Source organism: Carassius auratus, chromosome 5, assembly GCF_003368295.1.
Source record: "Carassius auratus strain Wakin chromosome 5, ASM336829v1, whole genome shotgun sequence".
NCBI classification, from domain to species: domain Eukaryota; kingdom Metazoa; phylum Chordata; class Actinopteri; order Cypriniformes; family Cyprinidae; genus Carassius; species Carassius auratus.
Window position 1 is genome coordinate 17,501,212 of NC_039247.1, and position 20,735 is coordinate 17,521,946.

Here is a 20,735-nt window from a genome sequence, read left to right on the forward strand (position 1 = left end):
CCTCCTGTGCCTCAACAAACAAATACACCTCGCCAATTTAACATGCAAACACAAAAAGAAGTGAAAGAGCTTAATTCAGCACCCTCACCCTGTGTTCTGAGATCTCACAGCCCTTGAACACCACATTGAGTTTTGCCTCTTCTTGCTTTTGAACCAAAAAATACATAAATTATGTTGAAATAGTGTATCTGGACATCTACAAACCTGAAAAAAACTTTTTTTATATCTATGTTCTATTTATTTGTGCTATTTACACAATTTCACACAGGGCCCACAGGTACAACTTGCACTGGGGCCCCGTAAACCCCAGATACGACCCTGCCCAACACTAATACAGATGCTTCGATATTTTGGATTAGACTCAAATTGCCACTTTACATTTAATAAGACTCTCATCCTCTCTAAAAAAGAAAGGCCTTTTATCCATCTGCAGTATGATTTGTTAAGCGTTTGTGAAGAGCGGCTGTATATGATTTAGTTATACAGAAGAAGGCATGTTGGGGAGTAAGCCTTTCCAGAAAAAAAGGTAGCCTTTGATTGAGAGAGAAACCGAGCCAGTTGCTTCCCCCTGAGAAGTGCACCCCTACACAAAAGTTGTATTCACTAATAGTTATTGATGTACTTTGTTTATTCAGCCGAGGACTTTCCTGTTGCAGAGGCTTGACCCCTGAGCTGTTTTGGTATATGGTTTGAGGTTGAGGAGGGTAGGGGAGGTGTTGGAGGATATGCATAGGTAGACAACTTATTTCTTTAGGCCTGCTTCAGAAGAGGCCAGAAACTAGCAACTTCAGCCGCATGCGTTTGGTTGGTTTTAATGATATAATAATATATTTATACACTTTTAATCATGACCAGTTTAAAACCACATTTTCTGTTGTCATTGCTTTAGACATTGGGGCCTGTTCATCAGCAGCACTTGGGTTTTATTTAGAGTTAGCCATTCAGCTCTTGCCTCCACTCAAAGTAGTGGGTATATGTTTTCTTTGGGTGCTTTTTTCAGAGCAGCACAAACAAAATGACTGATTATGATTTGATTGTCTTGTCTTTTCAAATTTTAAATGACGTCCCATACTGTACTATTCCTTTTTCTTTTTTTTTGAGTTCCTTTGGGCTTTGCCACATACAGGAACTTTGAAAATTCATGCAAACATCAAGCACACTGTTGCTCCAAAAAAGCAGTTTGCATCAAGTGGCCGTTTTCAATTCATCCTCAATGGGAGTGGCAGGTTCATGCAGGGGATTGCTGGAATGACAGTGGAGAGGATTTCCAATGTCAAATGCAGTTTTCACCTTTCATTGTGCACTGTAAAACCCGACAAGTTAACTTAACTCAAACCGTTTGAGTAAACAGATAGCCTTGATTTAAACCCTGTAAGTTTTAAAACTTTGCATTCAAGTAATTAAGCGATTAACTAAGTGCTGATTGAGAATTAGTGATGAACAGCTGCTGTTAACAAACAGAATCACTGAAGAAAAGAGAAACACAAGAACTACTACAACTGACTTCAGACACAGCCTTAGATGAAATCAACTGAAATAAAATACATGAAATCTCTCAAGATCTGATTAAACAACCCCACAAACAGCATCAGCAGCTCCACTTATTAATAACCAGACTGACTTTATTTCTGTCAGACGTCTACAGAAGATCTTATTGAGAATGAACTAAGGTTTAGATGTTGATTTATTGTTTCATTTGAAGTAACCATGTTAGAGATCAGTGTTTGCTTTAGTTGGGCTCTTGACCCTTGACTTCTGTCTTAGTCTTTTCTCTGGCTGTTATAACTGTGTGTTTCTAAAACATATTTGTTATAACTCAAAAGCCCAGAAGAAATGCCATCAGGTGTTAACCTGTACCTAGATGTAGGTTGTTATACTTTATATCGGTGATGATAATCATCAATTATAGAACTGCTAGGAGTCTAATCTCTGATGAAATAGGTGTTGTGTAATTTGATTGGTTATAGTAAAAGTGATTCTAAGAACCAGTGGTTCTGTAATAATCAGTTAATACAAAGACTTTCCAAACAGTGTGGTCTTCTACAGTGTCAAACAGTCACACAAAGACATCAATAATCAGAATATGACCCTCAACAATGGTGACCATAAAAAAAAAAAAAATGCTGCAGAGCATGCTGGGAGCCATGGATGAGTTTTGTACTACAATAGTACCCAGCATGCATTGCAGCATGTTTTTTTGTCACCATTGTTGAGGTTCATATTCTGATTATTGATGTCTGTGTTTGACGAGCTACTGGCATAGAAGACAAATGTATGTGTACAAAATGTTTATGAAATCATTTTTATATTAACTGATTATCACAGAATCACTGGCTCTTAGTGTCATTTTTATTAGGTCCACTTCTAATTACACATTTGTTTAATCAGAGATTAGACTCTGTATAGATCAATATTTGTGAATAATAATGAAAAATTATCATCACAGCTATAAAGTACAACAATCTACATGTAGGTACAGGTGAACACCTGATGGCATTTCTTCTGGGCTTTTGAGTTACAACAAATGTGTTTTAGAAACACATGGTTATAACAGCCAGAGAAAAGACTAAGACAGAAATCAAGGGTCAAGAGCCCAACTAAAGCAAACACTGATCTCTAACATGGTTACTTCAAATGAAACAATAAATCAACATCTAAACCTTAGTTCATTCTCAATAAGATCTTCTGTAGAGGTCTGACAGAAATAAAGTCAGTCTGGTTATTAATAAGTGGAGCTGGTGATGCTGTTTGTGGGGTTGTTTTATCAGATCTTGAGAGATTTCATGTATTTTATTTCAGTTGATTTCATCTAAGGCTGTGTCTGAAGTCAGTTGTAGTAGTTCTTGTGTTTCTCTTTTCTTCAGTGATTCTGTTTGTTAGCAGCAGCTGTTCATCACTAATTCTCAATCAGCACTTAGTTAATCGCTTAATTACTTAATTGCAATGTATATCTTCTTTCAATTAACTCAACTGAATTAAGTTCAGAGTACTCGTAACTGTTAGTTTTTTCAACTTAAATGGTTTAAGGCAATCAGTTTCCTCAAACGGTTTGAGTTAACATAACTTGTCAGGTTTGAGTGAGGCTGTGTCTGAAGTCAGCTGTTGTTCCTTTCTCTCTTTTCTTCAGTGATTCTGTTTGTTAACAGCAGGTGTTCATCACTAAAGCTCAATTAATCACTTAATCACTTAATTGCAATGTATATCTTCTTTCAGGGAACTCAACTGAATTAAGTTCAGAGTACTCATAACTGTTAGTTTTTTCAACTTAAATGGTTTAAGGCAATCGGTTTCCTCAAACGGTTTGAGTTAACATAACTTAAGGATATCTGTTTACTCAAACCGTTTGAGTTAAGTTTACTTGTCGGGTATTACAGTCAAGGCAATCGGTTTACTCAAACAATTTGAGTTAAGTTAACTTGTCGGGTTTTACAGTGTGATTAGGTTGTGGCTGGGATAATGAAAGTGTACGAAACTGATACCTTGTTTATACATCAGGCTTTGGAAAATGTGGTTTGCATTTTTCTTACTGTAATGGCGCATATATAAAGTATGTAGACATTATTGACTGTGTTGAAAACAATTATTGCACATTATTCCACACATTTTGAGTGATATTGAGCTAATTTCTTCAACGTCAGTGGACATATAAGTAAGACATTTTTATCAGACTAGATACAGCTTGTACATCATTAAAGTAATTGAAGAACAGTGAGCTGACCTGGTGTGCGTGGTTATTTTATGTTTTCTTCCTTTTTTTCCTGCCCTTCCTTCATAGTTTGATTGGTTGTAACAGTATTGCAGATGATTTTCTTAACCACTTACCTTTGCTCACTGTATGTCTGTAACATACACACTTTTTTCTTTTTTTTTAAAGGCTAAAGATCTATATTATCCATTAAAATTTCTAGAAGTTCGTCATTATGTTGTATAGTGACCAGCATGCTTTAGATATTGAAAATAAGAAAATGTACTAAAAAGTACATTGTAAATGTGATTATTATGTTAATTTCCTCGTGCAGAGTACTCATGCAATATTTTGCTTCACTCTGTTTATTTATTTATTTTCCTTCCTAGAAATACAGATATTCCTCTTTTCCTCTATGGGTTAGATGACTTTTGCATTTTTCTCATTTTTTCCCCCCTCTCCCTGTGAAATAAATGAACTGGTGTAACTTTGTAAAAGTTCCTTTTAAAGGAGGGATGAAAATGGCAGGTAATGATGACGAAGGTTTACACACATTTCTAAACCAAACACACCTTTAAACAACATGGCGGGTGAAAGGTAGCAGTGTGTCGGCTGAATCCACACTTTTTTGAAAGTGCCAGTACTTTTTTTTTAAATAAAGCACATTCAGACCAGCTCCTTAAGAAGTTTAGACTGGAGTGCCGTCTTAGAAAACTGGACCCCTTCAGCTGAATCCCATATGTTTGTCTTGGCCCATAGCTGTGTCTGCTTGGCGGGCGCTGATGCTGGGGATATTAAACTGATGGAACACAGGACTCTTGATCCCTTTCGAGGACTGCTATTTAGGTAAAGGCAGGAGGTTCTGTCCATCCACCTGTGATTGTCCACTCCACAAAACTAACTGCTCATTGGATGGTGTAGCACTGTGGCTAAAGGAGCAGTAGTGTTGGCCACCCTGTGTCCTCCATGTTTCTCATTGGCACCATCACATCAGAGATGATTTCAATGTTTTAATGATTGTTGGGTGAAAAAAATGGGTTATAGGGAATGGCATTAGTTTGTTGAATTTGATAGGCTGTAATATTTCCCCACCACAGTGTCCAGCCTTATTGTAGAGGACTGTGTGTTTTTTGTGCGGCACTTAATTGTTCATAAGAAAAAAAAAAAACATTTACCGAACATAATATGTATTTATAAAGATACAAAATACATCACAATTATTTCTACTTGATGACTTTATATTCAATTTTGGTCTACTGGACAAGTGGTTTCTTTCTTTCTATAAAACACTGGTGATAAAGAGTGTTTTTCTTTATGTTTTACACTTATTCAGAACCACATAATGTCCAACAGTAGTGTCACAACAGGCACACAAAAATAATAAACAGTGTTGGGCAAGTTACTCTGAAAAATGTAATCAAATTACTGATTACTGATTACTCCTATTAAAAGTAATCACGTTACTGTTCTGAATACTTTATTTCAAAAGTATTTAGTTACATTACAAATTACATGACTTTCTCTGTAAAAACTTCGGGCAAAAATGCCACTTAATTGGACAAAAAAAAATGCCCCTGCACAAACAAATTTAATCTATTACGTCTGTTGCTAAAAAAGTGAATATGAATAGGAAGTGTTGAATGCAGAATTAAATTAAGATCTTCTCATGTTGCGCTGCATTTTATTTTAGGTGGTTTTACAGTGCTGCACATTTTAACCAATCACACTCAAATCTGTTGAGTTTAGGAATGCAGTGGCAAAACAGATGCATTCAGATGAGTCCTCGCTGAAACTCAGTCTTGTTGAGCGTGTGCACGTTCGCTGACTGAATTCCGGACTCTTGCCAATTCCCTCATCATAAACAACAAAGCGCAGATGTATGTACAAAGTAAGATTAATTTCACAGTTTATACAGCTTTAGTGATTATAACAATAGTTTTGTTTTGTTTTTTGAGAAAATCAGCCGAAAAAATAACTATAAGAATAACTTGAATCTTGAATCTTGAGAGTGCTTAAACTCACAATAGATCAATGTTAGTGATAATGTCTCTATATATAATTTATTCGCTGTTTGAATAATCATGGAAAGGAAACATTTTATAATTATACATTTCTGACGCTATTATTAAATTGTAATCTCGTTAATTATTTAATTTGTTTTTTTACCTTAAATGACACCCATGTCTGGTTCTTGCCAAAAAAGACGTGTTTATGATGTTTAATACACAGTGGCAGAGCCAGGATGTTTTTCATTGGGGTGGCCTGGGAGGGACCAGCAGCCAGTTTGGGGTGGCACAGAAATTTTCATTATTTTAATATAAAAATATGTTTGATTATAATGTACTTGACTGTTTAAGTGCCTAAAACACAACTGAGTACAATTCATTTCTACTTAACTGTAACTGAGATATTTGTGAATTAGATCAATTAATACTGGGTGAATAATGTTGTATCATTCCTCAATTCCAGGTATTTTAATAAAGAGGCTCACTATAGCTTTATTGTTTATTCAGCTTCTAGAAACTCCCAAATGCTTGCTCTCCAACATTGCATACTCAACATTGCATACACCTTCTGAAAAACAAAATGTGTTGTGATTGGTTAGCTGTCCCAGTGTGATATTTCAGTACTTCAGTAGGATGGCATCAATATTGCCATATCAATTTGGTATTGTTTTGGAAAACAATGCTGTAGTCCAAACAAACTGTTTATTGTAGTTCTTGAAAACAGATAAAAAAATATATTATATATATATCTATAGAATATATATATATATATATATATATATATATATATATATATATATATATATATATATATATATATATATATATATATATATATATAGGATATATATATATCCCTTTGGAGTGGACTTTGAAATGTGTAACTATGAAGATCTTTGTTATTCCCAAACCTTCACACCACACACTGACTAAAATTCTAAAAGTTAAAAAGCATAATAGGACCCCATTAAGAATATCTGCTTGTTACCTCGGACATCATCCTTCACCACTGCTGGGACCTTATGCTCTGCCAGACACCCCCCCAAAAACAACAAACTTATTCATCTAAAATATTAGTGTCTGAGACTCTGTGAGCGCAGAGACTGTAGTGTGCACAACAAATTACGCTTAGCTTAAATACGTAATATTAATGAAATAGTATTAATAAATGGCTGCTGAGATAGAATTCTCAAGTGAAATGAGTAGAAGCTTGGACCCGGAAACAGCAGTCCTTCCATCATTACTTAACAAGAGGATTCTGCCAAGCCATCAAACTTACTCCATCAGAGCAAGAACACCATTCCAGAGCCGGAAGCGACAGCAGACAATTGTTTTCCCAGTGTATTGACTTGCACGGTTCAACTATTTGCTACAAGACTAGTACTGTGCACTAAAAAAGCTAGTAGGGTTATTTTTGATTTCATGATGTACAATCATTTTCAATACCATTGGCAAAACTACCACATACCGTATAGTGCCATATAGCTGTAGCTATTTTTGTTTTTGTTTTTCAAGGCACTCATTATTTCAAGCTTTGAAATTGATTTAATCCAAGTCTTCTAAAAAGACACATTCACTTTATATGATGAATCCATTTTACATAGGCTTTTATGTACATATATAAATATTATGCCCCAAATTACCATTACAAAAATCTCAATCTCAAACATTTGCCCATTCTGTGTATTTGTGTCGTTAAAATAGGGTAACTTACAGCACAGTTAAGGTTGATTTCAAATTTGATTTCGAACTCAAAAAAAGTACACAGTTATAAAATTGACCTCAATTCAGTCTGAGGTATTCAAAATATGACCACACTGAATTTTCTCAAGCAAAGATTTCAGAGCCATATACAGTATGTTAAGACTGTTAATGTAGATAAATGGAACATCAGATGGCTTTGACCTGTAATGACTGCAAAATGTAGTGATGACGCAGACATTCAGACTGTAATTGACCGGAGATGGTTGATTGTCCAAAAGAGGAAAGAGAGATGCAGCTTGTATTGGTGTATATTCAGATACTGTGGAAAATGAGTAATGGAACCGTGTCAGATATTTCAGTATCAGTATTAAAATATAGATATTTATGATAACACTACCATGTGGTTTGTTTCTCCAAGCTCTGAGTCCATAAATGACGCTGAGCTTCCTCACTGTCTGATCAGCTCTTCACCCGCTGCAGCGGTTCAGATATCAGCACTTTTATTGGTCCGTTTACAATCGGATATTTTTATTGGCTACTGAAGTGCTGTCAAAAATGTGAATATCAATTCAAATTGTGGGCATACTCAGTAACGAACTATGATTTAAAAGTAACAAAGTAACGAAGTAGATTATTTTTCTTAATTACATTATATTTAAATTTTGTTATTTAGCAGATGATTTCTAAAGTGACTTACAAATAATAATATGTTAGCATATTATTATACTGTTCTATTTAAATTTCACAAATGCAGCATTTTGCCCATTCAATAATAAAAGGACATATTTATAATTTTTCTTAAATCTCATTTTGTTAAAAAGAAAAAAGTGAATCGAATCAAATTGTGAGATCAAAATCGTGAATCGAATCGTTACTTGAGTGAATCGTTACATGCCTAGCTCCAAACCCATGACTCTTCCCTGCAGACCCGCAGGTCACTGCACTGACAACATGCTACTTGACTGTTTGTAAGGAAGTATCTTTGCACTTGAATCACCTAAAATAAAAGAGAATTAATACACATTTATTGCAGGAATAATTCCCTAATAAAAGTGGAGTATAACATAGCATTTTCTCAACTGCTGTTTAACCATGTACAAAGCTGCTGCATTTGTGTGAATGCAAAACATGCAAATACTAAAATCTAACTTCAAACTAATTCAATCTAATTGGTCTGCTATGCACTAACCTTAACTGACCCTAACTGACAATCAATCAGTAAAGCTAAAGGTCACCAAATAATAATCAAAAATGAAACCTAAGTCAATGTATTCTAGTAATCAGTCATTACAGCTGTCAAAAGAGCCTGTCTGGCATGTATATATTGACATTATTATGTTTAATTGTTGTTCTTAATGATTGCAAGTTGCTTAAGGCAAGAAATTAGGTTTTATGCTGGATTTATGCTGACATTGTGCACTTTGCCTAGGGTGTTTCCAAAGTTTTGAAGGTTTGCTATATATTGTGAAAAGTTTCTAAACAATATAAAAGAAGCAAATACTCCAAGATATGGCAGATAACACTGTGAAAGTTCAGGAGGTTTTGATTAAAACCCTTCAACTGTTATTATTTAAATAATTATCTAATTTAAATAAAATTAGAGTCACGCAACTACTGCATTTTAAAATATATCTGCATGAAACAGAAGCAGCAGACGAGCTGAATGAGATGCAGATTCACTCTCTGCCAGCAGGTGGTCTCAAAGCGTTTCCTTGGTTTCGGCTGTAAACAAATCAGCGCTGCAATTATGGCAAGATGAAAAGAAATAATACCATCCAAACTTTTCTATAGACAGATAGCAGTTCCCCTCAGACATACATTCATATAAACTCCTACCCCTAATTAAATCGTGATTTGTTTAGCGTCTCAAACGATTTTAATCGTCACATATTTTAATTGATTTTCAACCGGCTCACGGTTAATTGTTACATCCCTATTTGGAACATGTATGTTTGGTGGGTACTGATTCAGTACTTGAGCACATGCACTGCACAGTATATTTACATGCCTTGGGCAGTTTGAACAAGAGTGGTAATTAATTTTTGTTATACATAACTAGTATTATTGTTACAGAGCGATTTACATGTTGCATTTGTGCAGCTTTAGGAATCTGCCTCTACTTTGCTTGCACTTTAAAAAGTCCTATAATCCGAAACTGGCTATTGAGGCATAGAGTTCATTGGAAATGGATGGAGGTAACAGTCATGTAGAAAGGTAAACTGTGTGTTCTTGAGTGCACAGGATGGCACTGAGAGGGAATGGCCAAGTTTTGAGTAAGAGAGAGTGGACAGAGAGAGAGAGCGCTAGTCTTCCAGCACATTCCATAGCACTGCCTCTGACAGGCTGTTCTGTGTCCAGGAGGCCGGCTCTGGGGCTGTAGGTAAAACTGTGAGGCTGTTTTAAAAGAGCAAAGCGGTCGGTCCAAGCACACACACTTGAAGTACTGTAGATTCGAACACTCACCCTCTCACGTGCAGGGAGACGAATACACAGCTGAGCATATGGATGAAGTTGCGCTACAGAACTGAGCACATGCACATGCTTGATCACATATTGCATGTCAAAATGGTTTGGCGTGATGTCAGTAAGATTTGTAGTGACTTAGCAATATGCTCCCACATGTGTTGCACAAGCTGAAACACTCATGCAATAATATAAAGTGGGGTAAAGGAAGACTAATGGTGAAAATCCTTCTATTTTGCAACTTTTTGTTAATTGGGTTCTACTTACACTAAGAGTATAGCAATTTAAGAGAAAAGCTGAATTTGAATAATATTTTAGTTTTCCTTTTTCAAAATATTAAAACATTTAATTTCCCTTGCATACAGTCTTTTCCTATTTTCTTTCACTTTATTAGTTCTTGATAATTTTCTGTAATAATTGAAACACACAGAATGCAGTAATATACAGTGGGGTCCAAATTGACATAATGAATACAATTCCTTCAAGTGCTCCTTTATGCTTTTTAAACATTGTTTTATATATATATATATATATATATATATATATATATATATATATATATATATATATATATATATATATATATATATATATATATATATATATATATATATATATATATAAATAATATAAAAGAAATACATTTTTAACAATAATAAAATTGTAATTTTCTATTCTTCAATTTTCAATTTTCTTTTTTAGGTACAAATTATCCTTAATTTCTTGATTTCTGAATAATTTTGTACAATAGCCTAAATAATTATGTGATATAAAGTCAGGTAAGGATAAATCAAATTATTTTATTGAGTTATGCAGGAAAACCTAAATTTGTTTACAACTATGTGTGGTAATGCATTTTGTATTCTGAAAGCATTTCTAAATAAAATATGCCTTTGATTTTGAAACGAATAGGAGGCTGAGAAGAAAGAAGAGATTCCAATGCCTGATTATTCACTGATGCATCAAACATTGAACTCTCTCTAGTGTTTACATTAGATATCAGGGCTTCCAGTAAATTTTTGGTTGTGAAGGCACACACTGAACTGTGTTTATCAGCACAATTCAGTGGAATTTTTATGAGGTTGAAAAATGAATGACGTATTGCTTAACACTGAGTAGAAGGAATGCTCGAAGGTGATCCATGCGTTCTGTACTTGTTTCAGATGTTGTAACTGTTACTATTATGTTATGTGAAAAGAAAATAGTAAATGAGGGAATGAGGGTTTAGTGATAAATATAGCATTTGCCCTTCCAACAAGACTAGCTATATGATGCGTTTTGTCAGGGGCCTTGCATTTAGCGGTGAGATTTATTGTTACTGTTGTAATGACAGTAGTCTCCTATGTTAATAAACAAACTGTATTTAATTTGCACTGTTAAATCTGTCTTTCTGTCCTAGTTGTTTCTCTAGAGAGCTCTTTGGTAAGACAGGCTTCAGCTTCCTCTTCACTTCTGACATTTTATTCTTGTTCTCCCAAGGCTGGTATGATTCGCACTGATTCTGATGAGTACTTCATTGAGCCTCTGGAGCGAGGAACACAGGAACACGAGGAGAGGGGAAGAGTTCATGTGGTGTATCGCAGGTCTGCAGTATTGCAAGCGCCTTCAGACATCTCATTGGATTACCAGCCAATCGGTACGTACCACTGGATTATTGAAGTCTTGTGTGCATCTGTTGATTCTAGCCTTGTCCAATTTCCTGTGAATACCTCAGGCTTATGATTTTACACTGCCTGATGTTGTAAATAATTCTTGATGTGTTTGAAATCAGAATAGGATCTATTCAACCATTGTTGCTGTTGATTGATAAATTTAATTAAGTAAACGTTGTAATGAAGGGGTCAGCAACCCTTATTGTCATAAAAAAAAGAAATATATATATATATATATATATATATATATATATATATATATATATATATATATATATATATATATATATATATATTATGGCAAGCCATTCAGGAAATTATTATATTTATAATATGAAGTCTGAATATGTAGAATGAAAGTCTGAATATATAAACCAAATGTCTGAATATATATGGAATGAAAGTCTGAATATATAGAATGAAAGTCAGAATATATATAGAATATATTCAGACTTTCAATTCCATATACTCAGACTTTATATATATATATATATATATATATATATATATATATATATATATATATATATATATATATATATATATATATATAGCTATTTAGCGATGCTATCTCGTAAACAACATCATAATGTTATTCTTGATAATCAATAACTTACCTTCACATATAATGTTTTCATAAATGTTGTTGTACATGCATCACTGTCTGTATGTTACTTTTCATTGTTAAAACTGACTTTCATGCACCATAAAAAAAGTTACGATAAAAATACAAATGTATTTGCTGTTTGCAGTTATTTTTATGAAAATTATTTAAATGCATTTGCAGAGTCATACATTTTAATTTTACTAATCAGAGTAACAATTAAGAATTTACCTGAACTTGAGTTCCAAGTTTATTACAAATTCACATTTTAATTTTACTGTCAATGGACAGGGTTGCCAGGATTTCACAACAAATTGCTACTCAAAACTAAAACCAACCCAAAAACTAACCCATTCGCATCGCAGAAGATAAAATACACGTAAAATAAATGTTTTTGGCAGAGTTCCCCTGGCGAAAGTTGCATTGCAGAGGCAAAATATCATGTATTGCAGTACTACTACATTTTTAACTTTTATATTTAACTGTTGAAGATGCTAAATATATTCAGCCAACAGACTTGTTGCTGCTGTAGTTTTGTTTCTCTGAATTTAGTCTGAATCACTTAATGCACAGCTCTTTATTTGACATTGGCTCATCAGATGTTTTGTTATGTCCGTTGATTTATCACCGTCAATCAGAGCAATGACTCGTGGCACAATTTAGCAGATTCACTTTGTTAATTTGTTTGTAATTCCTGAAACTATCTAAAGTACATGGACGTTTGGTCCTCTTAGACAAACAAAACTTTCATTCAAATTGTGAATGTAGTATGTAGAGATCCAAGCAGAGGGTGCTGCCCTTATAGCACAGCTGATTTTGACAGTTGATCGGAAATGACTGAGCTTATCTTATCTTAAACAGGAAGTAACCACGCATATAGTAATTTGCTTGTAATTTGTTCACTTTTTCTAATTTACTGACTATTCACTTGTCTTTAATGATTAACTTTATATTTGTTAGACTTGTAGTTTTTGCTGTGGTATCAAAATTACAATCGAGAAGTGTAAAATTGAATTAGTATCAAAAATTTTGGTCCATTGGTCCTTTTTTTTGGAGATACATTTCTTTCTTTCTTTCTTTTTGAAGCTTTTGAGAGTAGATAATTTTTTCTAGATATTATTTTTTTTAATTGAACCCAGGAAAAGAAAAAATAATTTGAGCAAATAAATTCATATTTTTTCCCCCCAAGCTTTTGAGTGAGAAGTAGAGCTATGTAAATGTTTGGTTTATTGGGGCAGATGAATTTCTTTACCAGGTTTTGAAAAGTCATTTTATATTTTGCTAAAATTGTTTCAAATTCATCATAGCACGTTTTGGAAATGTACGGCATACTAAAGCATGCCAGAAAGTCATTCTTTGTAGGTGGGCCTCCCCATTATTGCTGAACAGCATCTTCCCAACCAGATCACACAAACCTTTTTACAAACCACCATCAGGGCATGTGAATGACTGACAGCACTTTCAATTCACAAACAACTTTTTTTTGTTGAAGTAATTTTATAATCACGTTCGAACAGTGGGAAGCTCTGGGAAGTCAAGCCCTTTGTGCAGTCGTGACCTTTTGAGATTTCCTTTCAATTCAGTCCTTTCTAAGGAGTCAAGTGCTTGTGTGGTTGTACCCGTTGCCATGACGATGTGGTGGCCTTCCATTGTCCCAGGTGGGAAACATGCCATAGGCAGAGATGATTACGCTCTCATTCCTGTTGCTTAGATAATCACAGCATGCTACTGATAAGATTAGGAAAGTCTTCTCTATTTGGCCAGTGGAGCTTATTGCCATTATCGCACCTATTGTGACTTCCTATGTACTACTTTTAAAACCTGACAATATTTAGCTTTATGTGAATTCTGTAAATGACGTATTAGTTAATCCAACAGTAAGTTGAACTGAGGAAGCAGTTCCAACTTGGACCGAAGACTGATAAACTGGTGATATGCACATGTGTGAACCGAGCACTTGAATGAAGAGGTGTAATGTTTCATCTATAGAACTGGTTCCATTGTACAACTGGTTCAAAATTTCCCATAACCGGGAATTTAATAAGACACATGCATTTCGATTCCATCTAGCAATTCCCGTGTTCACATTTTTATGTGATTTTAAACAATTCCAGAACAGGAAGGGAAAGAACTTGTGCACAGTTTTGTTCTTTGTTCGTTCTCGAATCGTTCTGTGTATTTTCACTGCAGAAAAGTTAGTTTGGGCCCAGAACGGACTTCTTTCACATCTTGCAACCAATATATACAAAAATGTTTCATTGGATTTTTTTATCTTATTGGAATCAAAACTAGGAATGAATACAAATTGGAAAAGATAAGCATAATAAGTAATTGAAATTGATAAAATTTGATAAAATGATACCCAACCCTAATTATTAATTAAGACTCAAGTTGATGCACTTTATATGACTCATACCGGTACTCTTTACCTCACAGGTGCAACGCACTTAGAAAACCCATTCATATTAAGCTGTAAATGTGACACTAACATTCAAAAGTATCAGTTTTCAAATCAACATGTACATGTCTATACTGCACTTCAATAATGCAACTAAAATAGGAATACTCAACATGCATTCATTTGATTTGTGTTTACTTTGAGTATGACTTTAGCCGGATTTAAGTAATCAAAATTCTCTGTATACGCGGTAGATTCTTAGTCAGTGTATTGTGCTAAACAATACTTTGGTATCTTGGTTTATAAGCAATGCAATTAGTGCAACAACTTCAAAACTGAAAATGTCGAAATTATTCAGGTGGACAGTGTAAAAAGAAGAAAAACTTGAGTTTATTTATTAAGTGGCAGGATGATTAAACCCTAAATGACACTTTCTTATCTGAGCTGTGTTATATAAACACAATTTTGTGTGTGAATGATAGTTAGACTTCCCCAAGGCCACTGAATAGAAAATGCCTCTTAATAATTTTTGCTTTCATGCAGATAAATTCCAGCACGCTGAGGACCGTATTAAAAGCGGGTGGAACCATTATCTCCTTAACATGGTTACCACTTAGCTTTATTAATGTGTCTGTGCTGTCACTGCTGTGGCTGTAATGGATGACAGCAAGGCTTCTGAATGACACAGGGACAACGTGAAGCACAGCTGTGAGATTATGAAAGACTTGCCACAGAGTTCTCGCTCTCGATAACAAATAAGAAACTGCCATCGTCATCTAGGTTCAGTCTCCCTCCAAAGACTCCCTATTTTAAAAGGCCCTATTTTAACCAGCTAAGCATATGTTCCAAAGCGCATGCCGCAGGCGCTCCCATAGCGTGGTCTAAAAGTGTTGCCCCCATTCTCTTAATGAGTAATGGGTGTGTTTTTGGGCATAAGATGCAATAAACCAATCAGGGTCTCATCTCCAATTCCCTTTAAGAGTGAGTTGTGCTCGTGCAATGGTGGATTCACTATTTAAATCGTGGAATGGTAAAGGGGCCATATGATGCGATTTTTCAATTTTCCCTTTCTCTTTGGAGTGTTACAAGCTCTTGGTGCATAAAGAAGATCTGTAAAGTTGCAAAGACTAAAGTTTCAAATCCAAAGAGATATTCTTGGCTCTGCCACACCCCCCAAAAACAGCTCATTCAAACACACCACCACAACGTCTTCATCACTATGTGGAAATATTTGCATAATGCCGTTCAAATGTGCAAAGGCGTGGTTTCAGTTACCGCAGGGAGATGCTGTCTGTATCTAGGCGAAAGCAAAAGCACTTCATTTGGCCTTTCCGAAAGTAGATGCATTTAGGAATCTTTAAGATTACTTACAACAGAACAACTACACATTTTAGGCACAACTGTTTCGTGAACCTGGGAGAGGAGGTAATTCTGACTTTGCTTTGATAATCTGGCTCTTCTGAATCAGCTACTTATAAGTATGTTTTGTTATTAGTTTAAGTATTTGCTATTGACTGTTCAAATGCGAACTGATGAACTTGAACTGATGGTAAAACTAAGGACATTGTTAACTGTCTTTACATTTATTTTGAAAGATGAAGCTCGTGATTATGGAAAGGGGTTTTACATTTCCGACGAGTGCTTGTGGTGTTTGGCCAATCACGATGGACGGGGTCAGTTGGCCAATCAGAGCAGACTGCGCTTGTCAGAAGGAGGGACTTTGAAGAAAACTATGCATTTGAGAGAGATGGGGCATAGAGGACCTACAATAATGTACAATATTTGAAAAATAATGTGTTTTTGAACATTAAAGCATGTCAAAATATTATGTTACACCAAATACACAAAATAATGATCTTTAAAAAAGCATCATATGACCCCTTTAATTTTATCAGAGTAATTCTGATACACGCAATGACTATCCATTATGAGATGTTTATATTTATGTAGCCTACACAATAATATTATTTTACACTGTAATCCTTTGATTTTCTGTGTGCAATAAGCAAAGTGAACACGCGTTGTGGACCCACCCAGAAATGCATTTTCTACTAACGTGGTCTTTAAAAGTGTAGACTTTAGACCAGTTTTGAGTTGTTCATGGTGCAATCTATTTTCAGTTCCTCAAAATAATAACACTACAACAATGCGCCTGAACACACTTCTTTTTTAGACCATCATGGCCATGGGCACACAAATTAAACAATGCTGTGCAGGATGGGAAAATTAGAACTGTGTCGGGCTGAAACTAGCAAAAACACTTGCACCACATTGCGCTGGGTTTATGATAAGGTCCACTGAGTCATCTATCTGAAAGGTCATTAGGTCTGGGGGAACAGACAACATCAGAACACTGATGAACCCATTTAGGGTAAATTGCAGACCAGGCTGCTGCAGCTTACTGAGTTTACTCCTCAGATGATTTGTCACTGGCTGTAAAGATTGGCTCCAGCCTCTGGAGAGATGAGTTTAACCAAAGTGAATAACAATTACAGTGGGTGAAAGCCTCAGCATACAGCACTGGGTAAGGCTTCTATTAGCATGCTGCAGTTGCTACTCTTTCAAATTAAACATGCTAGATCAAAAACGAAGGAAGAGAGAAAGAGACTATGCTTCCTCTAAGAATCCCTGTCAGATTTGGCCTGGAAAGCAGTGTAGCAGCTTTTGTCTCTGACCTGATAGCATCTCAAGGGGTAGATCCAGATTTGGCGAATGGAAATGGTTGTTTATGTTTGAAACGGAGCATGCTGAGCTTGAAGGAATTGGGGGAGCCTTCAATACAAACAGAGGTGGAAAATGAAAACAGCCCCTTAGACACAGTGTGCAAGGGTATGTTGTTAGAAAATGTCAAGCCGAATATGAAAGGTGAGAGCGACATATTGAGATAAAGAGAGTTATCTGAGGATGACTTAACTGAGATTTGAGATATATTGTCAACCGTAATCCTTAAAGGTCATGTTTTTCTGATTTTTCTGAAGCTTTGATTGTGTTTACAGTGTGCAATATAACGTGTTCCTGTTTTGTGTGTAAAAAAACAGTATTTTTCACACAATTCACTCATCTTTATACCACTGTTTTCACTGTCATAAAAATGGGCTGATGACTTCCTTGTTCTATAAAGTCCCTCGTTCAGAAAAACGTAACGAGTTCTGATTGTGCCTGCGGTTCCTGTGTTGTGATTCAACAGCAGCTGAGCACACGCTGCCCTCCTGGGAAACGTGATTGGGCTAGTTTTGGACTAGTTTTGAGAAGAAAGTGGGCAGGATTTGTTTTGAAAACCTGGCAATCCTGATCTGAACGCACGTGCTTGAGATGTACTTATCATGTGATTATACTTATGTACTAATCACAGAACGCCTTTACTGACAAGATGTGCATGAAAATTGCATCCGATTTTTTGCACAGCACTACCATCTAGATAACAAAGCTAAACAGTGTTGCCCTTTGTGTAATAAGTTACAGAAACTGTTAAACGCACCAACTTAAATAATAAAATACACTTACCGGTTGTGGTCCATAAACAATGCCTTCTCCAGACAAAGAGGAAACTGCTCCATCTTTCAAAAATAATCTTTGTGCGAATCCAGCATTAAACTGATTGAGATTGAGGAAGCTGTCCTCAGCAAAATGTGCTGCACATAGTTTTACATGTGGATTATAATTTTCGGGAAACGAGTTAAAAATAAATTGTAACCATTTATCTCAAAGTACAGTGTCCCTGGGAAGGCCAAACAAAGATGATTGTCTGAGATGAAAATAACAGCGTTCCGATGACATGGCGACAAACACACGCAAACGCAACGCAACTCTTCCTCTTCTCCGTCGGAGCGCAACAAGACCAAGCCCCCTTTTTTGTGTATTCCTTAGGGCGGAGGTTAGTCAAAAAACTGTTTTAGTGACGTCATTACTGCAGGAACTAGAGGGCTGTAATAAACCGAGAAATGTTTAAAGTTTGTAAATAAATTATTTTTTATTTATCTGACCTATCCCTTTAATGTCAAAATAATCAAAGTAAATATAAATGTCACTTTACAAATAAATAAATAAATTACAGTTGAACATATTGTAGTCAAAATTCAAACACAGTATAGCGAATTTAATTTTTGGAGTTTCAGATTTTTCATCAGGCTGGATGAGATAATGTTAGTATTTAAGGCAAGTAGTCTGCATAGCAGGGGACATTTTATTATAGGTTCTAAAATGTATTGTCCGTGTTGTCTCCAATGCTTTTTAGACCTTGAATTCACTTAGTGAAAGCTACACAAGCAAGTACAGTTGGCATTTCTGACAAATAATGTGTCAACAAAGTAAAGCTATGTGTTTAAGCAGCGAACGCAAGAGGCTAAATTGTGAGTAATGAAATCCCTCGAAGAGCCATTCCAAAATCCCCTCCTGTTCCATTGTGCTGTCAGTGACATCAACATAAATATTTTTCCACATCAGGAATAAAAAGGCTTTAAAGTGACTTTTCATTGGACTAAATTGAAAACTAGACTCTTTCCCAGCCCACATAAAGACAGTAAAAAAAAAAAAAAACACTTCTGACATATGAAGACACACAAGCTAGTCAGATTTGCACCAGCAATTCTGAGTAGGAAGTTCTTAGAGTGTTAATTGGCATATATAAAACCACAGGAGATGATTTTTGCATTTGTTTGGAGATGTGTGGCATCAACTTAAAACACTGTAGTTTAGCTGATTAGCAGTCTTTAGCCATCTATGTGCAATTGCAAGAGATTTCATCATGATGCTCTTGAAAATTTCTTGATCAGGGATATTAGCAATGTAGATGATGAAAGCAATGTTTTGTTATTTGGCCAAGTTCTAATATTTACATGGTAGATTTTCAGTATAGTTTAGTTATTTTTTAGGATTTCAGTCTTTTTCGTAAATAAGCAAATGGACTTTTGATGTTCACACTTGTTCACACATTCTCTAGCCAGTTTCAATAATTAACCCTTGCTAAAGACTCCTGCCCTTTTCTGTCATAAATTAACCCGAATACAAGTGGATATCCAATTATTTTCATAAGTTGTCATGAAAATACTGTGGTCCATTGCCGGATGAAACAGGGCTTCTAGCATAACTTGCTGGCCGATGCGAAAACTTAGAACCCTTTGAGACAAGTATTGCCTGTTACAGCACCTCTATTGCATAACAGAATATGCCGTACATAATAAATATGTCCTTAAGTATGTCTATAACAAGTGTAATAGAAGCATGCCTTTGGGCAAGTCACTGCCAACTTCAGAAATATACTGTTTGAATAGGTTTGAATATCCTAAGTTTAATAAGATAGAACACTGATCTTGTCGGTGGCATTTTTTTTATTTATTTATTTTTTATTAAAGGCTTTAGCTGAAGCAGAACCTATAAACGGATAACTGTTGATGTTATCATATAGAATGAAGAAAATAAATTAATTTGTATTTTGATTTCCATAATTCTTCCTGCAGGTTTGTACCATGACTGACTCAAAGAATGAATTAGGTGCTTCCATCAGTTATTCTTGGCTAAAGCCTCCTTTTGTAACGATATATTAATGTTTAATTCAACTCTGCATGATGGGAAATGGGTTCCTCAGCTGAGGAGCTAATCACATTTACTAAACTAAAAGCCACACAATGAATTCTGATAAACGGCTAATGCAAAGTTTAAAAAAATGAGCACATGAATATCAGCCATTGCTTTCATTTAGCACTGTGCACATCAAGATTTAAAGGGGTCATATGATGCTGCTAAAAAGAACATTATTTTGTGTATTTGGTGTAATGAAATGTGTTTATGTGGTTTAAGGTACACATACTGTACATTATTGTTTCTCCTCTATGCCCTGCCTTCTGAAACGCGTCGATTTTCACAAGGCTTATCTCTCTGAAAAGCAAGGTGCTGTGATTAGCCAGCTATCCAACACGTTGTGATTGGCCCAGTGCTTCAAGCATGAGACAGAAATGTTTTGCCTCTTAACATATTGTAATGCCTAGTCTGGCTGGAACATAAACATAAAACGTGATATAAACATGATTTCTAGTTATGTTCTCTTTTGGAAGGCAAAAACAAAGTAGTTTTGCTTTCTCAACGGAACAGCGTCACACACTTTCACAATGAAACACACAGCCTTGAGTGAGCAGAGGCTGGAGGCCTAGAGTGAGCCACTGTCTAGAATGAGCCGCGGCCAGCTTGAATGAGCAGAGGCGGGCGGCTTGAGAACGATGCAAGGCAG

At 35.4% G+C, this 20,735-nt stretch overlaps 1 protein-coding gene across 1 annotated transcript in view; it reads left to right on the plus strand.

Annotated features, from left to right (window-relative positions):
• Positions 1-20,735, plus strand: part of LOC113079115 (A disintegrin and metalloproteinase with thrombospondin motifs 3-like) — an 89,903-nt gene that overhangs the window by 14,400 nt on the left and 54,768 nt on the right. Inside the window, exon 4 of the mRNA XM_026251322.1 lies at positions 11,338-11,494. Coding sequence (XP_026107107.1) covers positions 11,338-11,494 — 157 coding nt within the window. The remainder of the gene's footprint in view (positions 1-11,337; positions 11,495-20,735) is intronic.